This window comes from Nannobrachium achirus, assembly GCF_963921795.1.
Source record: "Nannobrachium achirus genome assembly, chromosome: 18".
NCBI classification, from domain to species: Eukaryota; Metazoa; Chordata; class Actinopteri; order Myctophiformes; family Myctophidae; genus Nannobrachium; species Nannobrachium achirus.
The window spans coordinates 35,926,766-35,942,553 of record NC_137825.1 but is presented as its reverse complement, the minus strand read 5'-3'; the positions used below and the strand labels follow the sequence as shown (position 1 = coordinate 35,942,553).

Sequence of the window (15,788 nt, the reverse complement as noted above, 5' to 3'; positions counted from 1 at the left end):
GGTTCAGGTTTTGATTTTGGAATCATCTTCAGTTTATCAGAAACTCAAGTCATTGTACCAGATCACATGATTGGAGGTTCCTTGCACCAGAATGCTGGGTAATAATAAGCCTATTCAGCATAAGTGCATTGCATGGAACAAGTGTCAGGACAGGTTGAAACTGGATTATTCTGTTCCCTTTGAGGCTTTTAAGAATTTAGTGGTATAATTCCTGCTGGAAGAAGCCACATTCTTGGATTAAAAAGTGTCATGTTGTCACTTTTCAAAATGAATGCATTTTAGCTACAGTATAACATTTCTTTCCTGTATCATGGATATGGACTGTGTGTAATTCATGTTCTGTAAAATGGTAGGCCTATATTAGCTGTAAATGATTACAGAATAGACCTTGGTCTCAATGGATGACAAATCATTGTCTGATGTCAACTGCCAAATGGTAGCCTGGAATCCAGATTGAACCTTTTACATAAGAAAAAGCTGTTTGATTCCCTCAATTTGATTTTAGACTGTACTTTTAGCCTTTTTTCCTTATACTTTTTGTTTTTATGCTGTTGTTTTGTTGATTTTTGTGATTTCTGTTGTAATATGGCTGCTATTTTGGCCAGGTATCTCTTGTAATAAGTCATGACTCTTCTTGGTCAGACAAAAATAAAATAAAATAAAATATAAAAGCACTTTGTAAACTGTGTTTCTAGCCAAGCTAATGATTCACTTTGGTTCCAATGGAAGAAAGCCCCTGAATGTGTGACAGAATCACACATTCACATACAACATAAACCTACTGTACCTCTTTAATGCCACTAGGGGGAGCTCTAGGACCAACAAAATACATTATGTTATTATCATTTCACCTGCTATCAGTGGTCAGAGTGATAGAAGAGAGGCAGAGAAGTGGGGATTGGGGACAAGATGACACAATGATGCTTAATTACTCAGGGTCGGACTGTTGCAGCCTGGTAAATTGTTCAGGGGGCCCTATTAATCTAATGTACAGTATTGATACTACGCGCCACCACATTTTTACAACTTTCATCAAACTAATTGAAAAGTAAAAGTTTAATTTCTTGCAACAACTGTAAAGAGGGGCCACAACAAGGAAGGTCCCCAGTCTCCCCACGGGCCGCATTTGGCCCAAAGGCAGCCAGTTGAATACACTATCCATGACATAGAAGATCATTACTTTGTTCCAATAGATTTCACTTAGGGGTGCAAAATACAAAATCCACAGATATTTTGGTGTTACGAATGGATACTTTTGATACAATAGATTTTGTTTTTAATAATCAAGAAAAGCTGTCTCTGGCTCTCTCTCCTTATTGTCGCTGTCCATGCCTCTTGTGGTGCTGAATATAGCAGTACCGACACTGACATTTTACAAATAAACCAACTGGTGCGTGTCATAGCACCACCCTTCTCTCCTTCATCCACCATGCAAACCTTTCAGCCATCCTGTTCTAATCTCATGAATGTTAAACTCCCTTTGTAATAAGGTGAGGTTTCAGAGGCAGGTCAGAGTCTGGCCTCCATCATGCATACTGATGTTTTGTAAACACAATATTAAATACTGATGATTTAATAGGCTTCTGTGGTGTTGAGCTTATTTTGAATAGACAATATGTGGTGGCCCCCTCTTCTCAAATCTACAAAACACAAAAACATGAGGCCATTAATGATTTAAAAAAAGATGTTTTTATTTGTTCTATCCCCAAAAAGCAGAAGCAAAGACTAGGGTTCATACGCATCCATATTAAAAATAATTTAAATATAATACAACATATTTTGTTCTGGCTTCCTCCTGAACATTTCTTATTCTCTGGGACTTACAGTCGGACAGATGGGAGAAGATACATAGCATTTATGAATTAAAAGCAGTTGGAAGAGATGCAATGTAAAATGCAACTAATAAACAAAACACTTATGGCGCTTCTCTTTTTTTAATCAATCAGCATTATTCATATGAGTGGCCAACTACAATATTTTCTTTTGTGTATTTCAAGTTGTAAAAAATACATAACCATTAAGACATGTTACCTGTGTGAATAGCACAATTAGAATGAGAATAAGATACACAATTAATCTCTCTTTATGTTAGACCATTGCTCAACCCTGCATCAAGTGTCTATGATCAGTTGCATTACAATCATAAATTATTAAAATCAACCAAGGTTGCAGTTCACTGCTCCAGATGCAGTTAAAGCAACAGTCCAAGTAGTGAACAGTAGGGGTTTGAACAACCATATTGTAGATGTGGGTACCGTGTCTGAGCCACAAATGCATAAGCTTAGGGGTGATTTTAGCTCTTTAGCACTTTCTATAACTGAAGTACAGTAATTGTTGTGTTTAATTTCAGGGTGTGTGCGCACTGTGCACACATGCAGTAGGCAGGTATGCAGGATAGATTTGTAGGGCGGGGGGGCCTCTTGAGAAATGGAGACATTCTGATATTTATGTCACAATTTAACAATTTAATAAAAAGTTATGTTATTCACCACATTTACCCTGGAATCCCTATTCAAAATCTGTAAAATAAATTAGTCCAATCTGTAAAATATTTCTATTCTCCCCCCAAAAAAGAAAATAATAAATAAATAACAGATCTACACACTCACAACACGTGGTAATGTCACACAGTGTAAGCTTGTAGACCGGCTATTTTCGTTTTTTGTTGTATAGTAGGGCTTAACCCTCTATTTTTTTCTTCTTCATTTTTTTACAAATGGAACCCTGCAGGTATGGGTGAGTGTATGTGAGAATGTCTTTTTTGGAAAGAGAGAGCATGCAGGTGAGGGCATCCACATGCTCGTATATATTTACCCTGCCTTAAGGTTAATCTATACACGACTGTGTTCTATGCCAAAAATGATGCATTTTCAATTAGAACTTGTCAGCGTGTTTGTTTATGCATAACCCTTTAATGGTACACATCTGATCATTTCCATACTGGCTAGACGGAAAAGCACAAAGCCATGCCCACCCCCCACCCCAACCCATGCTCTTTGAACAGGCCCGGGAAGATGAGATCCTTTCGCCAAATGGCTGACAAGCCAGTCTCCAGAGTCCATGTGGCGTTTGTTCATGGTGGCATTTGTGGAGGGTTTCAGAGGGAGATGTCTGAGGAGACATGAAGCTGTTGTCCTTGTTTCCACTTGGAGCTGCGTCTGCCAGCATCTGCCCTCCTGTACGGCTGGTTTCTGAGATCTACAGAACATAATGACTGTAAGGCTAATACCAGGAGTACGGTTTATTGATTGTCTGAAATATTCGTTTGTCGTGAGTGGGAAAACTAGGTTGCAACAAGGCAATGCAAATGTATATACTGTAAATGTCAATAAATGTATACAGAAACCATTAGAACACATTAAATGTGAACAAAGCAGTAAAGAGTTGTTCAGCAAGTCTACTCTCTAATGAAAAACAATGACAAAAACCATTGCACGCTATAATGACAAAGTGAAGCCCAATTTACACTTCATCTTTGGCTGAAAATTAAACTGCTTTTTAAATGGTTGAAAATATGATAGATTCAGCGAGCACCATGATCGCAGGGCAAAGAATAAATTAGCCATGATCAAGATAGATGGCGAGCAAAAGGAAATGTACAGTAGACCTACGCATTAACAAAGGAACTAGGAGAGGCCGTCATCACTGAAGCCAGCATCAGAGAAAAGACGCGAGGAACGCTTGCCAGAGCGCGCCGTGAAGGGCACAGACTTAAGAGCTTGAAGACGCCAGAGATAAACAGATACAGAGAGAGAAAGATTATGAGGGAAAAGCAGGCAGGAAGAAACTGGGGAAAGATTGACAAAAAGGTTTAGGACTTTAGGAGTAAAGACCGAACTTAAAAAAAAAACGTATACGGGGGAGACGTTAATGCACGGGGTTTACCAGCAAAACATTTGAAGGAAAACAGCTGAAGGAAGGGAGAAGCAGGAGATTGGAGTTGCATAAGCATGCAAGTTTGACAAAGGAACAGAGGAAGGGATTTGGGGATTGATTTGCTTCCTCAACAAGAACAGGAAAAAAAGAAGTGCAGTCTAACAAAAAACACTAAGGCCCTCATTTATCAACGTGGTGCAGATCAAAATTTGGGCGTACACTGAAATTTAGGGAAGTCTCGACATTTATCATTTCAACGTGACTTTGACGTTGGTGTAGGGCAGCAATATGTCTAACTAGTTGACTCATGTATCCACTCCAAAATGTATATTCAACACACTAATAAATAATCCCTGTGAAAACATAACATTTTATAAAAGCTTATAGCCTGCTCTCACACTCATAGACATGCACGCCGATTTTATTTCCAAATTACAATGACAAGCAATTAAAATCTAGAGATATGGAAGCAATTTCTACTGTTAAGTGCTTTAACAGTCTAAATCTTAAGATTGCAGATCTGGCTCAGAACAAGCACATATACGAACGAATGCCAGAGCAGTGATCTTATACATTTTCGTGGACCGTGAGCCTCCAATTTATACAGTGACGTGAGTCCTTTTAAATATGGATAAATCCCGAAGGTCCAAACCTGGCTGTGCCCAGCCCAGCGCACGCACGCTGCTGATATTTGGGGGTCCACGGCCCACCTGGGAGAAGACCAGCCCGTGCGGGAACGGTACATGATTCCTAGTTTAAGCACTCAAACGCGCATTGCGCTTGTTGCCGAAATTGGGTTAAATTAATATCCAAAACGTAACCGTGGGGTCTCTCAATTTATACAGTAGCTACTGTACACTATGCTGGAGTTAATGATGAAACCCGACGTGGCGAGAGCGCGTGAGTTCATGGCCATGGGATGCTTTTAACCAAATGAACGTGCTCTGTCTGCGCACGGCACGTATAGGCTATGGTTTAAATTAATATTCAAAATTATTCATGGCAGTGACTTGTGTCATTCATGTCGGCTGCAGTGCTATAGCCTCGTCAAAGATTGTACCGTTGGTTAATCCCACATTCCCACTGTCAAAGACTGCTGTGTAAACCAAAATGCTGCTGTTCCAAGTAGCCTAGTTGCGTGTGTGGGTGTGTGCGTGCGTGCGTACATGTGTGCGTGGTCTCTGTGGGACGCGGAAATGGGAGTGAACTTGAAACTCTCTTCTATTGGCTTTTCTTTCGTTGTTAGGTCGTATTCAGGTTGTTCTAGTCGTAAAATCGGGGCGTTTCAAGAATAATTAAGGGCATGTTATTTAAATTTCAGCCTGCGCATTTATCAACGCTGGGATCAAATGTACGCCAGGTGTGTCTGTTTAGGACGTGTTCGTAAATGCCACGCAAACGTTGCCCTACGAAAAAGTTGGCGAAAAAATTGATAAATGAGGTTCTGGGCCCAGTCACATAATGATACACATTTTAGTCAGACTCACTATTAGGAGAAAACTAATTAAAAAACGTTTATCAAACTTTGACTATTGACTGTGGAGCATGTCTTTTTAGCATTACATTCTAAAGGTAATAGAAGGATGGGATGTTCTAGTGACGGACAGTTTTACCAAGGGTCATCAATATGTCCGTATATGGACAATTGTGTGCGTACGAAATGTTTAGATTTTCTGCTTGACACGCCATTATAATGTTACTTACTTACTGAACTTCAAGTCTCCAGGTTTTCTTGTGTATGACACTGATTTACCACAACTCTATGGCACATTATGAGTCCAGAGTCCACTAGTACTGGTGATTCTCAAATGTTTTATTTGCAAGGACTACCATAACTCTGAGAGTGTACAAATGGAACCAAATGGACCCGTAGAGTCCATTTGTACACTCTCAAAGTCACAGACCTGTTATGGTCATTCAGGGCTAGCTATTTATGTGTTTCTGGTAATATCATTGTCCGCATATTTTATATGTTTGTGGCAAAAATTTAATTTTGACAAGAATATCCAGAACAAGCCAACATGTCAATGAGCCCTGAGTTTGACCTGTCCCTCTTTGCATGGTATGGTACCTGTGATGATGTCCTCTATGGCTCCATCCTTGCCCTCCCTGACCAGAGGACTCATCTGTTTCCTCTTCAGTTCTGCTATCAGATCCATCTGGGGGAGCCTTGGCATCGTGGAGGCCTGAGAGTTCTAAGGTCAGTGACAAGAGATCTTTCAGAAGTGTGTGTGTGTATGGTGTGTTAGCATGATCAATACTGTATGTGCAGAGCTAGGCACCAAGTCAAAAAAATGCAAACATTGGAAATACCTTATTTCCTATAGTCACTTCAGGCTTGGGCGGCGTGGATGGAGCTTCCCTGATCACGAAGTTGCGTTTATTCCTCTGTTCATTATCCTGTTCCGCTTGCTGTCACAGAGGACAATCAGTATTGTGACATAAATGAAAAGTGCTGTGATGGCATTACTTGGCATTGTACTTTATATACCGGTATGACTGTATAATGGCGATTATGAGACTGCTGATTTTGAAACTGACAGGTTGTTTTGGCAGCAAAATCTTTCATTTTAATTTGACAACCACCAAATCACTCAATCCATCAAGCAGTACATGTCAGCTCACCTTATATGCTTTTATGAAGCGGACGAACACAGGGAAAAACACGGAGGGAGGCGTGGTTTTGGGGTTCTCTCCAAAATACTCCACTGCAGAGTCGTATGCATCCTGTAGCAGGGCAGACCAAAAGAGCAATCACACGTTCATGTCAGCCTACACAAATAATTATCTCATGTTTTCAATCCTGTGTGTGTGTGTGTGTGTGTGTGTGTGTGTGTGTGTGTGTGTGTGTGTGTGTGTGTGTGTGTGTGTGTGTGTGTGTGTGTTGTGTGTGTTGTGTGTTTGTCCACAGTCTATCTTGCATAAAACTAAGTCTGAATCAGAATTATCGTGAACGTCCAAGAATAAATAGTTGGCAAGAGGTTAATGCCCCAATTTAGTTCATTAGTAGGGGTGGCAGTGGCTCAAGAGTGGCTGCTTGGGTTTGTTACTGTCGAAGTGTCCTTGAGCAAGACAACTGCTCCTGATGAGCAGGTTGGTGCCTTGCATGGTACACACGCACGCACGCACACACGCACGCACACACGCACGCACGCACACACACACGCACGCACACACACACGCACGTACGTACGTACGTACATACAGAGAATTCGTTGCATTTACTGTAAGAAGAAGAAGATTGTTTAGTTAATTGAAGTTTCCAAACATCACTGCTTATAGGGCTGACCTGGGCAGTCTTTCCATCAGCTACTACAGATTCCAACAGTGCATTGTTGTCGGTGAGGAACCTTTGGAGTACAGGGTTGTCTTGCTCTATGGAGAACTCTTTCTGGGTCACCTCCATGCCTCTCTCCAGGGCATGCACATCCTGCAGAATGCTGTCCAAGGATACTATAGGGGGAAAGACACATAAATGGTCAAAGGGCATTTCGGAAGTATTCACAGTGCAGAAACAGTTTTCTGAAAAACGCATGTCCCCCCAAAATTAAATGTATTGACCGCGGACCCCCATCTAAAAATATTTTGTTCCAGGGACCCCCCAGAAGCAAAGACTTTAGTTAAAAATGTTTGCTTAGAAAATACATATATTATGAAAATATTTTCAAAATGCTCATAGTGCGGCACGAAGTGTGAGCTTGTAAATCTGGTATTTTTGAATAGCCAAAGTAAAAAGTAATATGGTTCAAATGGGTTCAAAGGGGTTCAAATCTAAAATGACACAGATGCTTTCCCGCTTTTATATGGCTTAACTGGCAGGTTACAAAACAGTGAAGCGCGCCAGGGGGAGCATGAGGCCTCGCACCAAGAGCAGCCCTGTCCATGAAGTGTAGCTCTGTGTAGAAGGACTGGATCTGGGGGTACTTCTCCTGGATGATGCCCACAATGAAGTGCAGCAGGGTCTGCTTGCGGTCCGTCGATTTGGTGTCCAACAGCTGGGACAGAGGAGAGAGAGAACGGCAATGGTGTGGTCAGGGGTGTCGCACCAACCCTTCTGGGCAATGGGTGCTTTAACGATTGAAAAATAGCAGATATACAAGCTGCTATTTTTGAAAAAAAATAGGATTTGAATATTTCAAATCCTTCTAAGGTTTTTTGAAAAACCTATGTTTCTATGTCAGTGGTGCTCAAACTTTTTCATGTGAAGGATTCTTTGAGACACACATACAGACCTAAGGGTCTTTCGGGGGTTGGCCGAGTCCGCCATTGCTTCTCCGGGTGGCTTTCACCATTGGGATTGGATTACGGAGCGTACACGTTGTTACATTTTATGGGTTTATTTCGTCATAGCGGAACATATGGTGAAGTATTGTAGAGTAGGTAATTGCAACAACCTCTGATTTAGTGAAAAATGAAAACGGGAACGCCAAATATTCTAAATATTCTGTGATTTTGCAAATCATTATTTTTTTGTTTATGTTTTTTTTTTTCATTATGTTTTTCCGGGCCAAACAAGGGAATCACGTGATGTTCATCCCCTTATTTGCTCATACTAGGACATGACGTGTGTGTAGGCAGAAGAATAAGAATAGGTACAAGAGGGTCGATTATTTTACAGTTAACTGATGAGAGTGGCTTCGGAGATTCTCAATGTTACATTTCATACTGGAAGACAAATGACATTGGTGGTTATTTAATAATTGTAGTATTTTAATTTAGAGGCTAAAGGGGGCATGACATGCTTTTTCATGCGACATATCTTTTCGCTTACCAAGTCTAGACTCTGCAACCTGAAGCCATAGGCTGCCCCTCGCTTGCTGCTGTTCATGTAGTTTCCAAATGCCAAGATGATCTGTGGCACATCAGAATCAGTCACAATTCTTGTCAAGAACACAGCATACAATATTATGCTGGGATTTCTGGGAAGTCATACTGTTAACTGTGGCACATTGTATTAAGTTGCACAGTTAGCCTAATTGTATTGTGCAGTACACCCCTCCTTTTCCAGTAAATATACATTTTGCTGCTACTGTAGCTTTTACAAAAAAGTATTGTATCGTATTGTATGTATTGTACTGATGAATCGAGTACAATGGACCACAAAGGAAACAACCCCCTGGTGCTTTTTGTGTTGTCTTTTTACCATACATTTTGACTGTACTACATGTACTGTTAGCAATCTTGTTAATTAAGTATTCAATCAATCAATGGTACCCATACATAATGTGTTACTGTGTATGATGTATTGAAATGTGACTTCACCTCCAAGATCTTGCTCAGCTTTCTGGATGATTTAATTGACATTGAGGCTGCAATGATGGCATCAAGTTGCTGTCAGGACAATAAAGAACAATATACAGTAGTTACTTTGTTAAACACATAGATACAGTATGTACATACAAAAATGTGCTTGACATAGAATAGAATAGAATCTCTATTGTCCATCCATAAACGTGCCTTTGTCTTTACTATGACAGAAGTAGAAATAAAACAGGTACAAGAAGACATACAGTACAGTACAGTGTCTTCTACTGTAACAACAATATAACCAAACCTCCAGTGCAAACGCAAAAAAACAAGATAGATTCCTGTCAGGATTGAAAGCTGATTCAGAAGTAAACAAGGTCTTTGAAGCCGTCTACTGAAGCCCCAAGGGAACTCACAGGCTGTATTAGCTGAATAACGTCAGGGAAGTTGCCCATGAATGTGAGAGTGCTGATGCGCTGGGACAGCCTTGGGATCTTGCCAAAGCACACCATGAAGTGGTCCTCCATGCTGAGCTCCTCAGAGGGCCGGCCCTCGCTCTCGTAGTTGTGGATGAGCTTCAGCTCATACTCTGATGGGATGAAACGCTCCAGCAGCTCCAGGAAGTCCAGGCTCAGAGCTTCCTGGTTGTATCTAGTATATGGAGGGCAAAAGGGCACAGTGGGGAACATTATGGTTGTATTTACAGTAACATATGGAGAGCAACAGGCCACAGTGTAGTGTAGGGGCCATCTAATATATGGAAGGTACTGTAGGAGGGCACAGTGTAATCAAATCAAATCAAACATTATTTATATCTTTATTTATACAGAATCTCGTTAATCCATTCACGTGCGTCACTAATTAGATGAGGCATTTGGCTAACTTAAGATAATCATAGTTGCTCCCGCCGTATACCCGTGCTTGACTGAATTTCTTCACTTTGACATTACAGGTTGTAGTATATGGAGGGCAACATGTCTCAACGTAGGGGCCATTATGTGACCTCAAGCGGCTTACGTTGAATTTTAAGTCCGGGCCCATTATACAAAATAGAATGTAGTTGTTTATTGTCCACAACCCTAACTCTTGACTTGTGATCTGGTTTAAGAACACCTCCTCCACCTCCAACCATCACTGCTGGCCCCAGTACGTGGTACCGGTATACCCTTGCCGGTAGGGAAATCAAATGTAAAAGACATGAGAAGTAAGTAAGTAAGTAAGTACATACGTCTCTATGGCAGTGCAAATGTCAGAGGCAGCCATTCCTGCTTTGCGTAGTGTAATGGCCAGGTTTTTGGCCCGGTTGGGATCCAGTAGGGACACCTTACTGGGTGTCTTGTGGGCTGCCTTCATCTTGATAGTACCCAGGTCTGTAGTGGCTGTCTGGGCCTTGGTCTTAAACTGCTCTTCAAAGGAATCCATGTTTAGTTCCTGGCGGGGACGATATGATAGAATGAATAAAAGGAAATGTCTTTACATTTCATAACGTTAATATCTATTATTACATTGCAAAAACCTGTGGCTGTCTGTCTGTCTGTCTGTCTGTATGTCTGTCCCAGGCACTTGGGTGAAGTGGGAATCGGTTAGACCAATGATTGTCCAGCGCAACGCCCATGTTCCACCAAACATAAAATGACTTGTCCTTTAGTTTCGTCTCCACTAGTCAATCCCTAACATTTAATCTAGTTTTTATTTGTTTAGGAAATTGGCAATATATTTAGTCTTAGTTTTAGTCATCATAGGTTAGTTTTTATTTCGTTTTCGTCAGTGAAAAGAAAATCGTCATAGTTTTAGTCTACGAAATGAACACTGAACACGACGTCGACAACTCTGACAACAAGTAGCGTTGAAACAATGGAATAACTGATCTAAATGATATAGGCTAATAATAATCTTCAATTATATAGCATCTTTCTTTACAATATACAAGACGGGATCTAATAATGAATCATCAGTCTTGGCCAAATATGGGGGGAATTCACAAAACTAGGTTGATGCCCATTGGGAACAAACGCCTTTTAGTTGTGCACCTGTTATTAGAGTACTCAGTGCAGCGACCATTATCATTGTAGTACTATGACTATAGTACCATGAGGCGGCTGGCCAGACATGCCACTCATGAGGCCAATTAGAAAAATATAGGGTGGCATTTCTCCCTTGCTCTAGTGGAAATGTGCGCGCAAAGTTTCACGGCAATGGAGCGCTGCTTTCATGATTTGAGGCATTTTGTTCAAAACAGGGTACTCCTGCAAACTTTGGAAGCCAATTTTAGCCAATCAGGATGGAATATTAAACATCTGAGAGATCCGTCTCCGATCACATGACTATAAAGATAATATGTTAATTCCTATAATTAAATAAAAATAAACCAATTAAAAATAGATAATAAGACAAACTGGTGTTGCAAAAGCCTACACGTCCTCAGACCAGACATGATAACGCCTGTTTTTTTGGTCTGCACAAGCTTGATAAATGAGGGCCAAAGTGTACAGATTTGCGTGATGTTTGGACAAAATCTGTAGGACTAATATCCAAAATGCAAAAATCTGCCTCCTGGTGGCGGCCGGATGGAGAACTGCAAGAGATTTCCAGTTCAAACCTTTAGAGTTAGTGTTGAAGTGTCCTTGAGCAAGACGCTGAACACCTCATTTCTCCCGATGTGCAGGTTGGTGCCTTGCATGGTTTCCTCCGCCATCGGTGTGTGAATGGGTCAATCTATGTAAAGCGCGTTGGAATAAAGCGCTATATAAATGTACCATTTACAGTGTTTAGTACCATGCTCTCACCTCTAACACATGTTCATCATCCAGTTCATGGAAAATGGTCCCGGCCACCTGGTGTGGTTTCAGGGCCTGCCAGTTGAACAGTGGCATGCGGTATTTAGTCTGAATGGTCCTCTTCTTCCTGGGGCCTGAGAGAGAACAACTCACCATCACACACTGAAACAACATGCTGCAGTTTCTTCTAGGGCTGCAAATAAGCATCATCTTCACAATGGATTAATCCGATATATTCTTAGCCATACATTTTGATAATAAAATGAAGGTAAAATAAGGTAATGAAGTACAAAATGATGGTAAAGTTATCTGAACCCAATCAGACATCTTACAATTGCTTAAGCTCACCCATCAGTCAAAAGCATAACTTCTGATTTTTGAATATACCATGAACACAAACATTTACATTTTGGTTAATTTACAGTATATATAGGGTACAGTATCTCATAATTAGACATGCTTAGTAATACAGCATTTCTATTTGTTATTACAATTATGCATTTTCTAATGGTTGAATAATTCTTTTATAACATCAATATTTGTATCATAATATTTCACCCCTAGTTTCTTGATAAAATAAAGTATAAAGGAAATAACTGAGGTGCTTCACGATGTGCAATGCATGAGCAGCACAACTCCATAAACTCCTCACCCAAGTGGCCGCTGGGTGCACCTCCTACCGGCGAGGCTGCACCACCTCCTGGGGCCAGCAGTGACGGTGGAGGCGGAGGGGGTGGTGGGGGTGGTAGAGGGGGAGGAGGGGGAGGTGGGGGAGGGGGAGGAGGTGGTCCCGTCGAGTCCGGGGGAAGAGGAGGAGGTGGTGGTGGCGGGGGAGGCGGTGGAGGTCCTTCTACAGAAGCTTCTGGTGACAGGGGAGCGGGCTCTGTGGAGCTGGCATTCTCACTGCCATCCACTGCATCGCCTGTAGATGGAGGAGGGGGGTAAAAGAAGATGTTATATACATAATACAGGATGTGACGATAAACTTTCATTTGGTCTAAACAAACAGTAAAAAAAACAACTTACAGTTTAAGTGAATAGAGGGTATCTGCACATTTCTAAAGGACTTTTAAGACATCTTTAATACCTCTTAATGGAAAAACGTTACAATCTACGTGCTCACAACACCTCGCAACGGCGTTGTGAGCATGTAGATCTGCTATTTTCACAATAGAACCGTGTTATACAAAATGTAATGCCTCAACTCTTAGTGGTCGTCAGGGTGGGGGGTCCCCAGTTAAAATATGATTATTTTGAGGGTGGCGGCCTGAAAAGGTTGAGAACTACTGGTCTATGATAACGGTCGGGGGCATTTGATACAGAGTATCTATTGATTCTGTGACCCGATCTGATCCAGAGACTTTTACAAGTATCTTTACAACATTATTATACTGTAGCAGAAACAAACAAGATATGCAAATCCGATCATGTGTAATGGTTTGCCACATTATGTAATATATATAGGCTTTATTAGTGCTTGGTCAAATGCAAGTAAAGTTTTGTTTTGTCTGATATGTTTGTATGCTGTACTAGTACTACTGTAGCCACTTTAGGAGGTACGATCAATCAATTCAAGTTACTTGAATAACTAACCCTAAATGAATTAGCCAAATGGGCTTGTGGAGGCTTGTGGATTGAAAGTACATTGTCTTTCAGATTTATTATTTTTTAATTGGCTAATGCTACGTAATTATGACAGTGGATGACTTTCACAAAAATCGGACAAAGAGCTGAGGACAGAGAGGGGAACAATATGCATCATGCGTAGCTCCCTGTCCAGAATGGTGCTTCCTCCACATCGGACCTCAGTAGGATGGCTTACCTGTCTGTGGGATGAGTTGGATAACTGGGACCACCTGGATGTCCAGGCTTCCAGAGGGTCTGCGCTCCATTCGGACCAGACCCTTCTCCACCAAGCCTTGAACCTTGGCCTCCAGCTCTCTCAGTGCTTGGGCTGAACGATCCCTCTCCATCTCTCTCTCTCTCTCCCTCTCGCGCTCTATCTCTCTCTCCCGTTCCTGCTGCTGCAGCGCAGCTACATGGGAACAGGACTCTCGTAGACTCTCCTGCAACACAAATAACACAGCAATGTACCGTATATCAGTGGTTCTCAAACTTTCACATTTCAAGGTCTCCCCTTAATGCTGCGTTCAGATGGGCTCAGGCAAGCGGTAGACGGCAAACGGCACCACCTGCTGGACGGTACGGCAAGGTAGAACAAAATATGCCCGACGGAACGGTACGGCAACATTAATTAATTATTTAAAGCGCTCGTGCAAAATGAAAACGTGCGCTGCGGTGGTTGAGGTGGCTCCATGCTGCTCTCTCTGCTACTGCTGGCTGATGTGTGTTCTGTGTGTGTTGGCGCTCTGCTCGAATTTGTCCCGTGAGATGGAGCTACGTAACATCCGGTTCCAGATTCCGTCCTGTACCACGGTAAAAAGATAAATTAATTTAACTTTGAACGGCACGTCTGCCGTTTACCGTCACCGGTTTCGACTGCCGGACTACTGTACCGTTTTCCGTTCTACTCCCGTCCACTAAAATGACTTCCGGTTTGCCGTCTACCGCTTGCCTGAGCCCATCTGAACGCAGCATAACTCTGACAGTGTACAAATGGAACCAAATGAACCTGTTAGGGTTCATTTGGTTCCATTTGTACACTGTCAGAGTTATATACTTGTTAGGGTCAATTTAGACCCTCCTAAAAGAACCCACAGAGTCTCTGGAATCCACTTTGAGAACCAATGATATCACCGCTGTCACCTTTCTTCCATTCTTTTTATAAATCAGTGTGAACACCCTTTACACCCGTGAGTGGGTTTTAAATATATTGAATCAATGAAACGTAGATATATGCAAGTATGTGAAATTTGTCTTGTTACACTGTATCATCAATAGATCAGAACAAGGATATGAAACATATAATTTCTCTAGCTCTATATTTGACCTATGGTGCAAGGCCAAGGAGATCAATTATTAACACATTGTGTTACGTAACTTCTGAACTATTCATCCATTAACCATCACTGAATGATGTGGTAAGATAATTATGTTAAATCACTTAACATCATCATTGACATTTGGCGAATCACGGCCCAACTGTAGTATGCACACTTCTGCTGTATGTTGCCCTTGTTCTGTCATAGGAAGGTCGGTGTGAAGTTTTGTTTGGGTGTACTGTACCTTTAATAGCTCGACGTCTTTGGTGGTCTGAATGAGTTTCTTCTCCAGTTCTGATACTTTTTCCACAGCCTCCCTTTCACTCTCCTGGAGTCTGTTGTTGAGCTGCCACACACGCACGCACGCACGCACGCATGCCCGCACACGCACACGCACACGCACACACACACGCACACGCACACACACACACACACACACACACACACACACACACACACACACACACACACACACACACACACACACACACGTGAGCATGTAGATCGGCTATTTTCAAATGGACGAAATGTATATAGGGCTGAAGTGGGTAATGTATGTTTTCAAATAAATGTAGTGGAGTAAAAGTATAATATTTGCCTCTGAGATGTAGTGGAGTAGAAGTAAAAACACTGAAAATTGGAAATACTCCAGTAAAGTAAAAAATACCTTAACACAAAACACAAAAAATTACTAAACACCAGTGTTTCTCAAAGTGGATTCTAGGGACTTTGTGGGTTCCTTTATTTAGGGTCTAAACTGACCCATACAAGTCTGTAACTCTAACAGCATACAAATGGAACCAAATGGACCCGTTAGTGTCCATTTGGTTCCATTTGTATACTGTCAGAGTTAAAGGGATATTTCACTTTCAAAAAAACTTTTGGTAATTTTATCATCTAGTCAGGCTTTTATGAACACCCTGAACGGTTTTTAATTTGCTTCATT

General features: G+C 41.5%; 1 protein-coding gene across 1 annotated transcript in view; it reads right to left on the bottom strand.

Moving 5' to 3' along the window:
- Positions 1-3,080: 3,080 nt before the first annotated feature.
- fmnl1b (formin-like 1b) overlaps positions 3,081-15,788 on the bottom strand; it is a gene marked incomplete at its 5' end in the record, with an annotated part of 42,974 nt that continues 30,266 nt past the window's right edge. Inside the window, 15 exons of the mRNA XM_080747384.1 lie at positions 3,081-3,198; positions 5,948-6,062; positions 6,190-6,288; positions 6,502-6,603; positions 7,166-7,329; positions 7,742-7,871; positions 8,648-8,728; positions 9,139-9,207; positions 9,540-9,774; positions 10,352-10,554; positions 11,910-12,034; positions 12,553-12,649; positions 12,692-12,822; positions 13,723-13,966; positions 15,087-15,188. Of these exons, the coding sequence (XP_080603510.1) occupies positions 3,098-3,198; positions 5,948-6,062; positions 6,190-6,288; positions 6,502-6,603; positions 7,166-7,329; positions 7,742-7,871; positions 8,648-8,728; positions 9,139-9,207; positions 9,540-9,774; positions 10,352-10,554; positions 11,910-12,034; positions 12,553-12,649; positions 12,692-12,822; positions 13,723-13,966; positions 15,087-15,188 (1,998 nt within the window). The 3' untranslated portion in view covers positions 3,081-3,097. The remainder of the gene's footprint in view (positions 3,199-5,947; positions 6,063-6,189; positions 6,289-6,501; positions 6,604-7,165; positions 7,330-7,741; positions 7,872-8,647; positions 8,729-9,138; positions 9,208-9,539; positions 9,775-10,351; positions 10,555-11,909; positions 12,035-12,552; positions 12,650-12,691; positions 12,823-13,722; positions 13,967-15,086; positions 15,189-15,788) is intronic.